The 17,249-nt window shown below is 37.0% G+C and overlaps 1 protein-coding gene across 2 annotated transcripts; it reads right to left on the reverse strand.

Annotated features, from left to right (window-relative positions):
* Positions 1-95: 95 nt before the first annotated feature.
* On the reverse strand, positions 96-10,883 carry LOC117418242 (outer mitochondrial transmembrane helix translocase-like). Of its 2 annotated transcripts, none has more exons than XM_034925940.2 (10): positions 10,740-10,883; positions 9,172-9,359; positions 8,189-8,287; positions 7,385-7,505; positions 6,708-6,908; positions 5,756-5,862; positions 4,209-4,298; positions 3,094-3,144; positions 2,661-2,797; positions 96-1,837 (listed from the first exon to the last, which is right to left on the reverse strand). In XM_034925940.2, the coding sequence occupies exons 2-10, from the start codon at positions 9,343-9,345 to the stop codon at positions 1,717-1,719; spliced, it is 1,101 nt and encodes a 366-aa protein (XP_034781831.1). In that variant the 5' UTR covers positions 9,346-9,359; positions 10,740-10,883; the 3' UTR covers positions 96-1,716. The 2 variants fall into 2 exon arrangements, with proteins under 2 accessions (XP_034781831.1, XP_034781832.2); XM_034925941.2 differs by lacking the exon at positions 10,740-10,883 and adding an exon at positions 9,679-9,750.
* Between the last annotated feature and the right edge of the window lie 6,366 nt (positions 10,884-17,249).

Consider the following 17,249-nt stretch of genomic DNA (forward strand, 5'->3'; position numbering starts at 1 on the left):
AGCCTTTAGCTGAGCCGAACTTCCCAAATAAATTGTAAAAGCACATTCCAATCGAACTTCTGCAATTTAACTGCAAAAGGTCAACACACACACACTCGAGGTTTAACTTGTGTTTTATTACTATCACAGCAGTATAATGCAGACTGAAAATAAAAAATATTATCACAATTTTTTTACATACCGCTATCCATTAAAATCTGTTTAAATGTGCAATGAACTTATTATAGTTCTTTATTTTTTTACATTTTACATACATTCCCCATGTACCCCTGAAAAATATAAATACATTCCATGTTGAAACAAGGCAAATATGGTGTTGTGATGAATTATGCAAGTTTTACACTGCTCTAAATTCAGTAATACCACAAAGCAGAAAGCACAAAAACTTATTTTCCACAGTAATTCATTATCTTATAATACAGTATATAACAGATCACACTGTATTTCATTCAGAAGTACCCAGGAACTATATAGTAATATACCACCAATCTTGCAAGAATTTATGTAAAACACCTTTACACTCTTTAGTGCAAATTGAGTGATTATTATAATTTTTTTAGCAGTTTAGTTCATCGGTACTCTATGCTGTAAATACTATTTTTAAAGATGGCTAAGTTTAACCATATTTAGGACCTACAACAGCCTCTTTTTCTAAACCGAAGAGCAACATTGGGGAACACTTGAGTGTTAATGCTCACTAAATCATCCATAACTATTAAATACTCAATAGTGCTACATTTAGAAACACCAAGACACTTAATAGATTCAATGACAAACATTTGGAAAACACATAAACTTCACCAATTTATGTTATCACAAGCTGTGTCAATTCAAAAACTAGTCTCAACTGAGCAAACATCTGGTCGACAGTACTGTGGGGAGTTCCTCATAGTGAAACTCACGGAGTACAGGTTTTTGGTATCACACCAAGGCAAATCAAATAAAAACATGAATGTTCTGTACAGGAATTAGCCGGGTTATAAGGCTTAAGGGAATGTGTTGGAATCATCTTAGACTCTCCTTCTAGAATCCACCAGGCTTGTTGTAAATAGAGACTTCAAGCAATTGTATTGACCTATGTAATATTTCTCACTTACTTGAACATATTTATAAATGATTATAAATTCTGAGAAAGCTACAGCAAATGTTTTGTCTTCTGCCTCCAGTCTGATTACACAAGACTAAACCAAATGTTGAGTTTATATAGTTTTAGCTAATATTTATTTTTCCCTCACACACTAAACAATTTTGAGCTACAAAAAAAAATAATAATTGTACTAATTTACGCAATCTTAATTTAGCGAAATATACAGTGCACTGTATCCAAACATTATTGTATTTAAAACTAGATCGAGGACACTTCCTTTCCTTGTTTCAGTAACATGATTACCTGAAGTGTTCGCAGTTCCAGTGAATTCAGCAAAAGTTGTTTTTAAGATATTTGACTTTGAACACATTACAATTTGGTGCTATGTTGGCCTAAATATCTACTTAAAAATCGGTGTATTATAGGAACTATTTATTTTATTGAATCTTACTACAAATAAATATATACAGCGAAATCTTCCGGAAGAATATACCCTATCCTCAGTGTAGAAATTGATTTAGCTTGTACTCAGCTATTTTCATTAGCATCTTTAAAAAAAAACAACATTTCATTTAAATAACTGTACACTGACTGCTGATCACGGAATAACATTTTGGTGGGTGTTCTGCTCAGTCCAAGGCAGAATGCATCAGAACACCCTGAACGCCTGCAGTTTTTGATTTCTTCATCTTTTCTATTGCCAGTCGGAGATCACCTTGTGCGATGGGTCTCACAAAATCTTCTTCAACACTAAAAATAAAGAAACAAAACAAAGTTATAATGCAAATGGTGATGCATAATGCAGCCAAAACATTTAACATCAGAACAGGACTTCCATCAACAGCACTTTGTCACATGTGACCCTAAAACCCTTCTTCCCTTGCACAAGATGCGAGCACCTTTTTATAGTGAAAGGTGTATGTGGCAGAGATGCATGGCTCTTTGATAGAACCAGCGTGATTTATTTTAGGTTTTCCCACTGATGATGGGAATGGGGATGTAGAGATGGGAGCCCAGCTAACCAGGTTTAAGTTTTTTGCAGGTATCAGGCTTTTAAAGACTGTCACCCACATCTGTGGTGGCTTTGACAGGCTCACTGAGAGCAGAAACTGACCCAAGGCTGTCACCACTAGTGGAAGCAGGCTGATCTTTGGGATACGAACTGAACATTTGTGAAACTGCAACAATTTTAGTATTTGTGCTACAGACAAGAATGCAAAACTTCAACACAAAAAGCATTATCAGCAACAAATGTTTTATGAGTGCTGAGCCAGCAAAGTGCAGGCCTTGAAATGTACACATTCACCTTTTGATCTCAAAGTATATTTAAACAGGGAGATTATTTTTTTTTCTATTTCCAGGAATTACACAAACTGAACATTTTTTAAGAGATGAAAGGCATTATGTTTGTTATAATGCGTCACCCCTATTTATTACCCAGAGTTGTTTTTCAGGGCAGGGCAGGGCAGGACAGGGCAGGACAATGCCATCCTGTACAGGGTTATGGTAACTTTCCACAAAATAATTTGATGCGTAACCTGTCCAATAGCATATTTTTTTCTTTATACATTACCTGCTTTCATGGGTGTTGTTACGGACATAGTCTCTGACACAAAGCAGAGCAGAATCCCTGCACATCTCTCTCAGGTCACTTCCCGAGAATCCATCCGTATCCTTAGCAACTTCACGGAGGTCCACAAGGGTGTCCACCTAGATGGGTAAAGTTGATTTCTAAATTACTCTGTTTCAATCAAGATTTACAATTTCCTATGATTAATCTGCAAAGCCTGCTTTTATTCATTACATTTTTAATGGTCAAGAAGGGGAACTTCTGGTATTTACATTTCAAATTTATTCAATTTATTCCGTTTTTTTATTATTTATTATTGCAAAACAAAGGATATATATATGCCAAGACTTATTTAAAAAAAAAGGAATTATAAAGTCTTAAAACAACTAGTGTGTATTCCTAATCCAAATAAACTATTGCCTTTACTCATACTCACATTTTCATTTTCTAAAATGAGTTTGAGAATTTCCTCCCGTTGCCTGTGGTTCTGTAAAGAAGACACAAATTATTTTGGAGGGCAAGCCTAGTACAATGCCTGTGTTCTATTAAAAAAAGGTACAGGTGGGGCTCCCGAGTGGTGCATCTGGTAAAGGCACTCCGTGTGGCGTGCAGGATGCGCCCTATAGCCTGGACGTCGCTGGTTCGAGTCCAAGCTATTCCACTGCCAACTGTGGACAGGAGCTCCCAGGGGGCGGCGAACAATTGGCCGTGCTCCGCCCAGGGGGTAGGGCTTAGGTCGGCCAGGGTGTCCTCAGCTCATCACGCACCAGCAACCCCTATAGACTGGCCGGGCGCCTGCGGGCTTGCCTGTAAGCTGCCCAGAGCTATATTGTCCTCCGACGCTGTAGCTCTGGGCTGGCTGCATGGCGGGCCCGCAGAGTGAAAAGAAGCAGTCGGCTGACGGCACACGCTTCGGAGGACAGCGTGTGTTCGTCTTCACCGCTCCCGAGTCAGCGCAGGGGTGGTAGCGATGAGCTGAGCCTAAATACAATTGGACATTCCAAATTGGTAGAAAAATGGGGTAAAAATGAATTGGTGACTACTAAAAAAAAAAAAAAAGGTACAGGTTAGCTCAATTATTTACTACTGGCTGGGATATGTTTGTAAAATAAAGATGACAACATTGTTTTTAAACACAACTCCTACAAACTAAGATACAGGATTACAATATAGGTAGATAGCTGTTTTGCAATGCCTAAAAATATACACTGCACCGCAACCAGATGATGAGCAACAAGACTCTAGCAGTACCAGCATGGGCCATAGCGGGTCACATTAAAAGTGATCTATTTCTGTTATTGTATTTACTGCCTAATATGGGTACCATTTGGCTAAGGGGGTCCATCATTGCACTAGACAAAAATCACAGCAACAGAAACAGCTAATCCCACTTTCTTGCAGGACCATGTAACTCATGGGTACAGAAAAGGTTGTACAACTGTCACACATCTAACCAGACTCAAATCAGAAAAAAACAGTAGTGCAACAGTTGCATGATGTACAATTATTTCCCCCCAGGTTAGGCAGTCAGAGTACTCCCTGTAGACTCACAGGCAGATTGATATGGAACCTTGTTGGCATCCTCCTTAGAATGGCAGAATCCAAATCCTGAGGACGGTTTGTAGCTCCCATAACTATAACCTAGGAAACAAAACAATGGAAATATGATATCCTGAAATGTCTACACAGTTAAACTCTTTAGGGTCTGCCCCATGTTATCAATCCAGCCAAAGACCTGGCCCTTTAAGTCTTTTTACTCTGGCACTGTAAGAGAGCCCTTCTTGCGGATAACAGTTTGAAAGAGGATACTTGGGGCTTTACAATGAGGTCCTATTCGTGTATTTTTGGCATTGGAGCCTGTCAGTAGACATCTGTGAATGCGAGTGTTTTATAATGTTACTGCTGCGCTATATGACAGACCTGCCTCAAACAAATATTTTCAGACGAAATCTTTCTAAAAGAAGAGAAATGGCGACATTGAAGGCACAAGGACCTATTTCCCAATAGATATATATTTGCTTTTGTTTGTGGATCAGATGCACATCAAGTCAGCTGTTAGGCTGCCATGGTCACCACATTGAATGGCTTTGAAGCCACAGTAGTGAATAGCTCCATCTTGCAGCATGTGATCAGGGTCCTTGGCACGAATAATTTGAATGTGTTCTTTTTGTTTTTATTTTGCACATTTTTGTAATTTTGCACAATTGTTAAGTTTTTTTGGTTGCTTTTGGTACCTTTTGTATATATATGGCCATAATTCCTTTATTTATTATCCAATTTGTTAAAAAATGTCCATGTTCCCTACATGTTGAAGTTTTATTGTACACTGTCAGATTTGAGCTGGCCATGCTAAAATGAATTTTATAAACAATAAAAAATGTTTTTTTTTCTAAAAAGCTTATCTCTTTTTCTGTGTTTTTGTTATCTGTACTAAACATGGTATGTCTCAGACTATTGAACTTTTTTGTGCACATTCATTTCTTGTATGACATGTACCTGTAACCTTTTAGTTAGAGTTATAGGCATTAATCTAACAGTGAAAAAAAAAACAAGTGAAAATAGCTTAGACCCTAAAGGGTTAAAAACAATGTATTTAACTACTTAAAGTATTTCTTTTTCACTCTTCTTTCCATTTTTGGAATACTCCAAGTGGTTCCAAGTTCTGTCAATCAGAAGAATCCTAGTTCACAGCTACTTTGGAGTCCAAATCAACTGTGACCCCACCTTTGTCAAACTATTACTATGGGGCTAGCATAGATACAAGGTAATCACTGTCCTTTGGCATCAGGAACTTAAAAAGGATAGTGGTTAGAATAATTGTAAACAATAAGGTCAAAAACAACAACATATTAAAAAAAAAAAAAAGATTCAATAGAACAACATGTCAATAATACAAAAGATCACCATGACCTACATCAACAGTATTTACGGTCCAAAATGTACTGTATATTTGCTTGTAATCACAGATTATTGGTGTTCTTTTAGAGCTACAGTAACAAATAGTGAATTACTCAACACACACAAAAAAACTCATGCATGAGCTATAAAAATGAAAGTGGAAGTCTACAGGAAGTTAGGCTGATACATTAAAGGTCTACCTGGCAGTTGTAATCTGTATCCAGGCCATCCCACAGACTCATGAACTGCGCTTTCATCATAGCAGTGGCTTCATGGTCAGAGCTAGAACGGCTCCTCAAGAAAGAATCTAAAAGGAGCCACAAAAAAAATCACTTTGGATCCCCATAACCCCATCGATCCTAGATATTCATACTTATCTACATGCATATAATAAAATGTACATTAACATGCATGCACTTATTAGCAATGTAACTCATGATTACCGGAAGAAACATTTAACTGCAATAAGCCCGTGTTTAACATTTTTCAGTCTTTTTGCAGTTAGATTTGAAGCTTCTGATGTTATGCATGTGTGTGCATTTTAACCAGAATTAACATTAAATATGATGTCTAGGTTACACAGGACGACTATATCATTAAAAAAGAAATATTTCTCTTATTGGATAAAGACTGAACTCCTGTGGTCTGTCGGTGAACTGCAATTGTAAAGTGGGAGCTCTGAAACAAACACTTCCATTATCAAACATGTTTCTTTTTCAACAATAATACAAAAAAAAACAACACTTGCATGTAGGCAGGTTGATATTCACTTTCAACAATGATGCAGACTATGCAGAGTACTCTTATCATACAAGTACAACCACTAATACAACCACTGCAATCAAGGCATTTCAGTACCAACTATACAATCATTTTACTTGTAGGACATTATTCTACAATGTAAAACACTTATTAAAATCATCTCCTGGTTGCAATTGGTCAGTGATGACTCAAGTCTAGGGATAAAGAGACAATTCAGACAAGGGAACAGTACATCACAGATAGAATGTACAGTAGATAAGAAAAAACACATCTTCAAAATCCTTAAAAAAAACAATAAAGTCCTTTGTACATCCCTATTCTACTATAGTCCTAATGGCTTACTGGAAGTCTTCCATTTGGTCTTATAGTTGAAGAAACAAAAGTAATTACCAATTTCATCGATGAAGATGATGGAAGGCTGCAGTTTTATCGCCAGTGAGAAAACAGCAGCAGCGAGTTTCTGAGATTCTCCGTACCACTTGTCAGTCAGGGTGGAGGGCTGCAGGTTAATGAAGCGAAAGCCTGCTTCTTTGGCTGTAGCTTTGGCAATCAGGGTTTTACCACAGCCTGGGGGGCCATACAGTAGCACACCTGGAAAACAGCAGGACAAAGTTCTAAATTCCATTTCCTCTCTTTGTTAGAGTAGGATGTATTTTTTGCATATACCGGAGGAAAAGTTCAGGCCAGTGGTAGATTACATTTGAGTGAGAATTAAACTTGTGACTACATAATAAGATCACTACCAACTGTGACACAGAGCAATGCTCAAAATGTTCAGCAGATGTTCTATTGCAAAATGGCTAAGTGAGCTGCAATGAACTCGCTCTGGTAGACGGATATAAAATTGCATCTGTCTGCTCTGCATGAAGGCTAGCTCTTCTGGCTTAGCAGACATCGCTCTGTCTCTGAGAACAGGGTTTGATCTTCAGTCACTACCTCTGTATAGGTCATGGATTTTGATGTGGCTTCTCAGCTGTACTGAAGAGAATCTGGGAAAGGGACAGTGATTGTGGCGGATATAACTTGTGTGACTGGCTACTGACATCTTTTGGCCTCTCTTGTCATACCTTTTGGGGGCTGCAGCAGTCTTGAGCCTTCAAACAAATGCCTCTTCTGGATGGGAAGTATAACTGTATCTTTCAGTTCAGTAATGACATCATCCAGACCAGCAATGTCACTCCAAGTGATCTAAGAACAGTACATGTTAATTTCAGTTATTGTCAAGGGTTTTTTCAACCAAATATTTTGTACAGAAGTTACAACACTGCAACCTTTCAGCTCTCCTGGCTCAATTCTACAGAATGCAAGCATGACCAACAGAGGATCACATGAAGCTAGTTATCTCTTTTGTGAATGGACAACTTGGATTTCATAAGAAAAAAAAACAGTAGGAAACACAGGACTGTTGTCAGTATTCTGCCATTGACAGTAACCTTGAGTAGAAAAGTGGGCAACTGCTGTTTTATTTATTCAAAGCATTTGACAGTGTTCCTCAATAATCCCCAACTGTCAAAACTTACTAATGCTGGCATTTGCTCAGGGATCTCCTTACAGTTATAAAATACATAGCAGCTAAGCACCCGTAACCAGACAGAGCATTTAAACCAACAGTACTGCTTTGTTTATTCAGAAGTACATACTGGACTGCCACAGGCTTTTGTTATAAGTATTTTACTGTACAAGAATGACTGACAACAAATACCTGCACAAAACTAACTTATGTGAAATCAACTCTATGTAAAATTACTTTACACTGTATGTCATTCATTTAGAATTGTTAACAGGGAAGGGAGATAATTCAGATGCACCAGGAGTCCTTTAAAAGAAAGTGACTCTTCGATCCTGTCCTATTCAAATCAGTCTGTTTTTACCTGCATATTCAGAGGGTCTACCAAATGGGCTGCAATGCTCATCTCATATTCTGAGAGCTTAACCTTCTTCACACCAATTTGTTTCATAAGCTTTTCTGCCTTAAGAAAAAATAAATAAATAAAAAACAAACAATTAAAGAAATTACAAGCATTTGGACAAACTAATCTAACAAATGAAAGTCTGAGGCAAATACTATCCCCATTGAATACTTCAACCACAGTAACATTTAGACCTATATAAAGTAATGCATTATATAAATTCATAACATTCTTCTGAAATACATAAAAGCTACTTCAGACATGGTATAACATGGTGCAGAAGAGCTGAACAATGGCTTGGCTGTGGTGCCATACAGAAGCGCCTCCAGAAATCTTTCACATGGTACACCAAACTGAAGCACACTGACATCCCATCTCATGCTGAGAACAACTCTGCATCAACATGCTGTAAGTGTTTCAGCCTATCAGAGTGCTGCATTTTTGTTCTTTCCTGAGTTTCACAGCAGCTACACTGTCACATTAGAAAACTGCAATCAAATTGCCTCACCGTTTCCCTTTCTAAAAATGAATAAACACAGCGTGCTGCCATGCAGACAAAACAGCAACTACAGTGACAGCCAAATAGTCTACAACAATAAAAGCTACAAATAAACCTATTTGAAATACAGACATAAACTAGCTCACCAAATTCTTCTGATGGTTCCATTTCTAATCATTACTCTCACAATCACTACTGCTAATGTAATCATTACTCACCCCCTAAGCATAGTGTATAAACAAATGTTTGCTTTTTTTTTTATCTTACACGTTGTGACAAAACAGGCAGTTAAAAAAATAAACCAATAATAATAACACCACAACGTGGCAATTATGTGTTAATGATTAAGAAATGTATTATTCATTTGAATATAAGGCACTGATAAAATTAAAACACAAACAAAACATAAATCCTGGAAGAGCAGCAGAATTCAGATACATCTTACCTGCTTCTGTGCTTCCATTTTTTGCTTCCTTGTGGGATCAATAGCATCTACCATCCACTTGATGGTAAAATAGGTTACAGCGCCAAATATCGTCAACTTAAAAAGTAAACCAATAACTTCATTGCGACCCAAGGGTCGTGTAAAATTCTCGGTGGGGATCTCTTTAAGCACCATCTCTTTCAAAGGACCTGCAGGACCAAGATGGAACGTTATTTTTAATGACAAGGAAGAGAGTTACAAATATGTCTCATTTTTTTCTGTTTCAGGTTTTGAAACAACCACAAATGTTCTGTATCACAAGAAATCTAGTTTTGGATAAATAATAATTATATACACGAGGTAGTTTTGAGTACCTCCAGTATTTGAACATGTACCTACTGGCATGTCATTTCAGTTGAGCATACAGTAACACAAAACATCTTAAATGAAACAGAACAAACAGACCAGGCAAAATTGTTCAATATGCTATAACCTGAAGACAGATCTGAAACCTTCTGTGGTTCCTACCTGCTAGAATGTGAACCTCACATATTTCTGAGAAGTTCATGCACAGAAAGGTCATCATCAGTTGCTACAAATTAAACTCTTTCACGTTTCATATTTAAAAATAATGAGCATGATCGAAGATGTATGCATCGTTTCCACTGCCTTTCCCCAGGTATAGCTGGTGTGGACGAGGTGTAGCTGGAGTGTGTTTCCACTGATTCTCAGCTATACCTTCGCATACACCTCAGACAGTATTTCGGATCTCATAATTTATACTGAACGTGTGCGGCACGAAGTACGTCACAGAAAGACGTGTGCTCAAGAGAAATTGTTTTGAACAATGGTGCTTGTCCACACAGACACAGCTCATTTGTGTTATTCAATGGTCTATCCAATGCTTAAGATCCAAGAATGGGCCGTCACAAAAGCACATCCTATGTAACTGGTTAATAATGGAAGTCAACCAAACAAGTTCATTTTATCCTGATCAAAGTATTTTGTCATGTTTTAATGTCTGGTCTAATTGATCAAGATGTCTCCACTGAATGCTTGTCCTAGGACAGAACGGGCTTTTTTGTGTCTGGGACAAGTCAACAGTACATCGCGCATATATATATATATATATATATATATATATATATATATATATACACACAGTATATATATATACACACACACACACACGTTAATCATAATGAACATAATTTAATATGACTAATATATTTAGGGTATATTCATCTGTATCCTCGTCATAATCCATATAAGTTCTCCAAAGCTACTTTAATGTAATCCTAACTTACACTCGTTGCAACAAAAGACAAAATAAGTACAATTTACATTTGTGTTGACAAACCTAATTTATAGTACATTTTGTACGCTATTCCCTTTCAGATTTTCCTCTTTCGGTTTTATTTTCGGAGCTAAACCTATGACCTTCTCGGCTGCATTCCAAATAAAAATGTGCAGCATTGCCAAATGTGCACTAGCCACTCTTCCTTTGATGATATACATATTCAATGTCATCGCACCAATTGTTTGTTTTTTTTATGTAAAATCTTGAAAATATTGTGTAACATACCCACCTCAACTCAACTCAACTCAACTCAACTCTAAACCCAAATGCCGCTACCGAGATTCCAGGAAGTACAAAGAAAAAGGAACCGCTCGAATGGCTCTGACGCACTGCACGCAGAAGTACTGGAAACAAAGAAATAAGCTCAAAGGTTCCACCATGAATCAGAACTGTTCATGTTGGAATTGCGACGGTTTGATCAAAAAAAAATCATGTGTTGCTTTATTTAGTTCTACAAGTTTCAAATTCCTGCAAAAAAAAAAAAAAAAAAAAAATCGTGTTTGGGAATCTTTAAATCACGTGACAATATATTGCCGTTTTGTGTATTTCCATTTTTGCGAAATGTAGAGACTATATTTATTTGTTCCTTGTGTCAGTGAATTCGGGCAAAGTCCAAAACATGTACAACAAAAAAACTACTTTTGGAACAGATTTTCTGAAAGCGGCATATTTACCCACTGCTGCGCTAGGTGGCACTACATACTCCAGTTTAAGTGACTGAAACAGTGATGCACATTGACTTTTTTTCATTTTATTTTACTATAGACTTCCAACCCTGGTATTAATACAGCACCTCTCAGCACATTTATATTCGAGTTTTTTAATGGGAATTGCAGCATTTTTGTGTTACATTTTCATCAATGAATGGATCATGGTAGGTATTTAATGCACGACCTGTTGTCTTTATCGTTCATAGATCTCAAATGTCAGGTTTGACAGATACTGATTATCACTAATCTTGTACTAACTAATGTTATTTTAGATAAAGTAGTCCCAAGACTAATTGGTAATCAGGGTCTGTGAAACCAGCTAAAAGAGTGAAATACCCTGATTAACAGAGAAAAGGTCTCATGTAAAATAAGGGGATTCCCAATTAGCTTTCCCGACGATCAGATCATAGGCTCTGCAATGTTCCGGTTAATCCTATTTAAACTGCCTAATTGTTCTTATCCCCAATCCACTGTACTGTACACTCTAAGAAAAGTGTCATCCTGTTCATTCTATATAACCATATGGTTCCTTAGGGCTTTCTCTGTAATCCTTATTCTGTGTAGACTTTATAAAGAACCATTCTACTGTACCTAACAACAGAGGGTTCAATGCAATCAGTTTAAATATATCAAAAGAAAAGGTTCTGGGGAAACCCCTATTTGAATATTGAATACACAGGGTTTGAACAAAAGAAAATAGAACCAGGTCATGTGCAATATGCAGCACACACTTTGCATGTAAGCATGCCAGACACATCTCCCTGGTGCAAGTTAGTTTCATTCACGACATGCAAATGCAGATCTGACAGTATTGCTTGGTTGGCAGGTGCTTCCAAGACTGGTGTTGTTTCACAAGGAACACTTTTTTCTGTAGTAATCAGATGCAATAATCATTGAGAAATGTTCACAAATACCCCCAAACAATTTAAACGCCTTTCAGACTCCTCACATCTGCCCTGTGCCTGTGGTGGTCATACCCTCTTTATAATCTAATTACTGATGACCTCTGGGCAGTGGACACCCAGAGGTACCTGGACCCCGAGTTGGGAACTGGTTCTAACCAGTTAAAGTGAACAAAGTGAATTACTGCTGCATTCCAGAGTTAATAAGGTAGCATAATAGCATAAGTGTCCTTTTCACAGTTACCAGAACATCGGAACATAATTATCAGACAATCTTCTAAGGAAGGATAGAGGTTACATAAACTTTTATCCGGTTTATGCATTGCTGATTAAATGTGTACACTGTGTGATCAGATTAATAACAGCCCATATAGAATGGGCAATACGAACATACTAAATATGTATTATAACAATTAATCAATCAATCTTTATTTTATATAGCGCCTTTCATAGTGGACCGCCATTACAAAGCGCTTTACAAGATGCAGTAACAACAAGAAAATCCATAATACTTTAAATACAGAGAAATGCATAATACATGATATACAGTAAAAAAAAAAAAAAAAAAAAAAAAAAAAAGCATAATACATTAAATACAGTGGAAAGTGCATAATACATGATAGTAACATAATACATGAGATAGTAGCAGCAACACATCAGCTAATAGCAGATATCAGGCTTAAAGAGCATGGAAAGCAAGAGAGAACAGGTGGGTCTTGAGAGTTGATTTAAAGTGAGCGACGGTGGGAGCATCACGCACCAAAGCTGGGAAAGAGTTCCAGAGAGTCGGAGTGTGGTGCACTTTTGCTTGGGAATAACAAGCAGGCCAGAGTCGGAGGACCTCAGCTTGCGGGCAGGGACATAGCGGGTCAGCTGGTTGAGGAGGTACTATATACGCTAGGGTTTTGACTCACTCTCTATATTTTTGGAGGGTAATACATATATAATACATGCAACAGTATATCAATAGATTTATATCAGCTTTATATGAGTTATATATTAAAAGAAAATAAAGTAAAATACATTTAAAAAAAAAAAAAACATATAGCGACCTGCATGATTGTAAGTTTGATAGGCCTACAATAGAATCGAACCATAGAACAGAGAAATTATGTATTGTATTTTTAGGACACATCAAACTAAATAGAAATCTATTCTTTTGGAATGTCTGCAATGCATTATAAATAGCACAGTCTATAACACACCCAAAATACCTTATAGAACCTGTAAGTGGAGTTGTATGTGCAGTGACAATGGTGTAGTCAAGTAAAAGAATCAGGGTTTTTGACTACAAGGAACATACTGTAGCTATAAGTATGGTATCTTCTTATTCTTGTTGAAGTTTCACTTCAGTTGAATGCAGAAATCGAAGTTATGGCAGATCAGGCAGTGGTCTTTTGTAACTTCAGTTTGTTTGGAGAACTTTTGCTCTGGAACTGTACATAACACAATACATTTTTACTGGCTCCCCTAAAAAGCATCAGAGTAGAGAATTTCAAGAGCAGTAAGATTAGCACAAGGGAATCTTCATCATTTGTTTTTATAAGTAACCCATGTACACAAAGGGGTCTGTTTTAATTATCTAGGATCTAAATACCGCCACTCTTTCAACATCATTTGAAACACATACTGTTTAGAATGCACAAGCAAAAGTCAAAAGTGTGGTTTGCTTCCGTTATGTAGACTACATTTATTTTTAATATTGGAAAAATGACTGGGAATGTTTTTGCTTGTTATTTTTAAGCATCACTTTGCTGGGTTGCCAAATTGTCCTGATAAGAATGGTCCTCTGTAGTTGTGGAAATAGCCCTCCAGTGAGTAGGTTGAAGTGGCTAAGAAAACAATGGGGGAGGTCTAGACATGTCTCGATCTTAATAGGTCAGCTGTAGAACTGTCTGAGTCAGATATAGCTGCCTCAGATGTTTTACTGTTGTTAATGGAAAGGAGAAAGTTCTTTTAACCTTTATAATACTACACATACTGAAGTAGTTACTTAACAGTGGATAACTGGATTACAATATATTCTCAATGTAATACATGTTAAATGCTGATGCTTGAGGAAGTTCTTAGCTGTATGATGAAAATTAGAAACTTTGCTGTATTTTAACATTTTAATTCAATTGTGAACAAAACTGAACCCCTTATGTATAAAGTACTGATACTTTTTTTATTCCTGTAGAAATTGTGTTTTAAAACTGATCATATTTCTTGTGCAACACATGGCACAATGGATTGTATAAGATCAGTAATACAGTGGTTTGCAGAAGTATTCACCCCCTACCAATAATGTCACATTTTGTTGAGTTACAAATAATTTATGCACAGTTTTTCAAACAAACTTTTTTTTATTCAAAGCTGTAGTGGTTAAACTGAACACTGTTATATTGAGGAGGAGGTTAAATGTCAGCAAAACTTGCAAAGAAAATGTACAAAATGAAATGTACTGGTTGCATAAGTATTCAGTCCCTTAATCAGTACTTGGTAGAAGCACCTTTTGCAGCAATTACTGCTATGAGTCTTTTTGGATAGGTCTCTACTAGCTTTGACAGTAGGATGGTGACATTTTTGCCCATTCTTCATGGAAAAATTGCTCCAGTTCTGATAATTTTGTTGGGGATCGTCGATGGACTACAATCTTCAAGTCTCGCCATAAATTTTCAATTGGATTCAAGCCAGGACTTTGACTGGGCCACTCAAGAACATTAATTCTCTTCTTGTTCAACCACTCCACTGTGGCTTTGGCTTTAGGTCATTGTCCTGCTGAAATGTGAATTTCCTCCCCAGTTTCAGTGTCTTGGCTGACTCAAACAGGTTTTCCTCAAGGATTCACCTGTACTTTGCACCATCCATTCTCCCCTCTATCTTGACAAGATTCCCAGTCTCTGCTGAAGAGAAGCATTCCCATAACATGATGCTGCCACCATCATGCTTAACAGTTGGGATGGTGTTGACTGGGTGATGTGCAGTGTTGGGCTTGCGCCAGACGTAACGCTTGGAATTTAGACCAAAAAGTTCAATTTTTGTCTCGTCTGACCACAAAACCTTTTTCCACATGTCTGCAGTATCATCTACATGCTTTTTTGCAAACTTAAGATGAGGCTTTTTGAGTAATGGCTTCTTTCTTGCCACCCATCCATACAGGCCAGCTTTGTGTAGGAACCGGCTTATTGTTGATGTGTCAGTGTTCATTCCTCTCTCAGACACAGAACTTTGCAGATCTCTCAAGGTCATTGTTGGCTTCAGAGTGACATCCCGAACCAGTTTCCTGCTTGCCCGGCTGCTCAGTTTGGGAGGGCGACCTGATCTGGATAGTATGATGCATCTTCCACTTCTTAATGATGGACTTCACTGTGCTGAGAGGGATAATCAGCGCCTTTAAAATTTTCTTGTACCCTTCTCCTGCTCTGTGCCTCTCTACCAGTTTATCCATGACTTGTTTCAAAAGCTCCTTGGTCATCATGGTTACTTTGTTGGATCACTATGTGAGTTGCAGCTTGAAAGTCTTTATATACCTGAGGGAAATTATCTACAAGTTAAACCACTTTGAGTACACACAGGCTGAAACCATTTCACTAATTCTGTGACCTTTCAAACAAATCATTTGCAGCTGAGCTGATTTAGGGCTGCAGCAGCAAAGGGGTTCAATACTTATGCAACTGAGATTAATCTGTTTTTCCTCTGTAAATCTTACTTAATTATATTCTATATGCATTTTTTAACTTTATCAATTTGGAGTAGTTTGTGTAGATTCTACATGTAAAGTCTAATTTGAAAGCGTCATGGAGTACACTCAGGTGCCAACAAAATGTGAAAACTTTGCAAAGGGGTGAATACTTCTGCAAACCACTGTATAAGCTATGGGGAAGATCTCTGGCTTTTATTTTCACTTTGGCAATGTTTGATCTAATACATTTGATCTAATTCATATTGAAAGTGAATAAAGAGACTCATGGTGATATTCAGAGTGGAATCTTATACTTTCAAAAACTTTTTTTGTGAATAAATGATCTTATTGTCTTTGTGATGTCATTTCTACACAACATGTATAGTCATTACATTACACAGTAGCAATACAATAATATAAAATTCCAAGATTCTATTTGATTGCTGATTCCTGCTGCAAATCTGGTCAATTTTCTGCCTAAGAAACTGCATCTTCTCTCTTTGATTTCCACTTTCCATCTTGCTTTCTTGCTCTCTCTCTATCTCTATGCTATACTCCAGTGTCCAATCTGCAAACCAGGCTCTTCCTGTATGAAAACATTACACATCTCAATATTTCTATTTGTTAAATGGTTACTTAATAGAATCTATTTTTTTCAAAATATTTAATTTCTTACCATTTAATATGGCACGGTATTTGTTCAGTATATTTTTTCTGGTGCAGTTTCTGCTTGGATCATTAGTGTGCCATGATTAATAGATACTAGGAATTTTTGTAGCCACTTTCTACTATTAGACTATTACTATTAAGGTGATGAAATGTGTTAAAATCCTCTTTTGACTGTGTGCAATAAATGAAGCCCACTATCAGCTTTTCTGAGTTTTGTTTAGAAGCTGCCCTGATTGCAGAAACAGGAATTTCCTTCTGAAGTAGTTATTAAGTATGGTAAATAGTAAACCACGTAGGCAAACCCTTTAAGTTTCTCCGAATAGTTGTATTTCCAAATTCCCCCTTTAGCATGCTGTAAGTTACGGGCATTGCTTAAAACGCAACGGTACCTGTTAAAAACGTGTTAATTGCATGATTACATTTCCTGCCTATTCGCTTTCTCATTGTCATTGATTGGTACTAAAAAACTGCATAGACCAAGCAGGAAATGTCATGAAACAATGAACATGTTTTTGTAATTTGTCAACAGAAGAGGATATTTAGTTTAGTTTAGTCTATTCACTTTGTACCCACAGGGCCAGCACAGGTGAATCGCAAAAGCGAGAGTATCCACAGAGAATTCTTGAATACATTCTTCACACAATCATTACCCTGCATATTTGTATCCCTTTTTGATGGACTGTAATAATTTAAGGAATAGTGTATTTTCTAAAGCCGCTTCAAATGTTGCCAATGTTATTTTAATATACAGTTAAACCCTTTAATACGACTTCAAAATAACAAAGCAAATACGG

Source organism: Acipenser ruthenus, chromosome 13, assembly GCF_902713425.1.
Source record: "Acipenser ruthenus chromosome 13, fAciRut3.2 maternal haplotype, whole genome shotgun sequence".
Lineage (NCBI taxonomy): Eukaryota > Metazoa > Chordata > Actinopteri > Acipenseriformes > Acipenseridae > Acipenser > Acipenser ruthenus.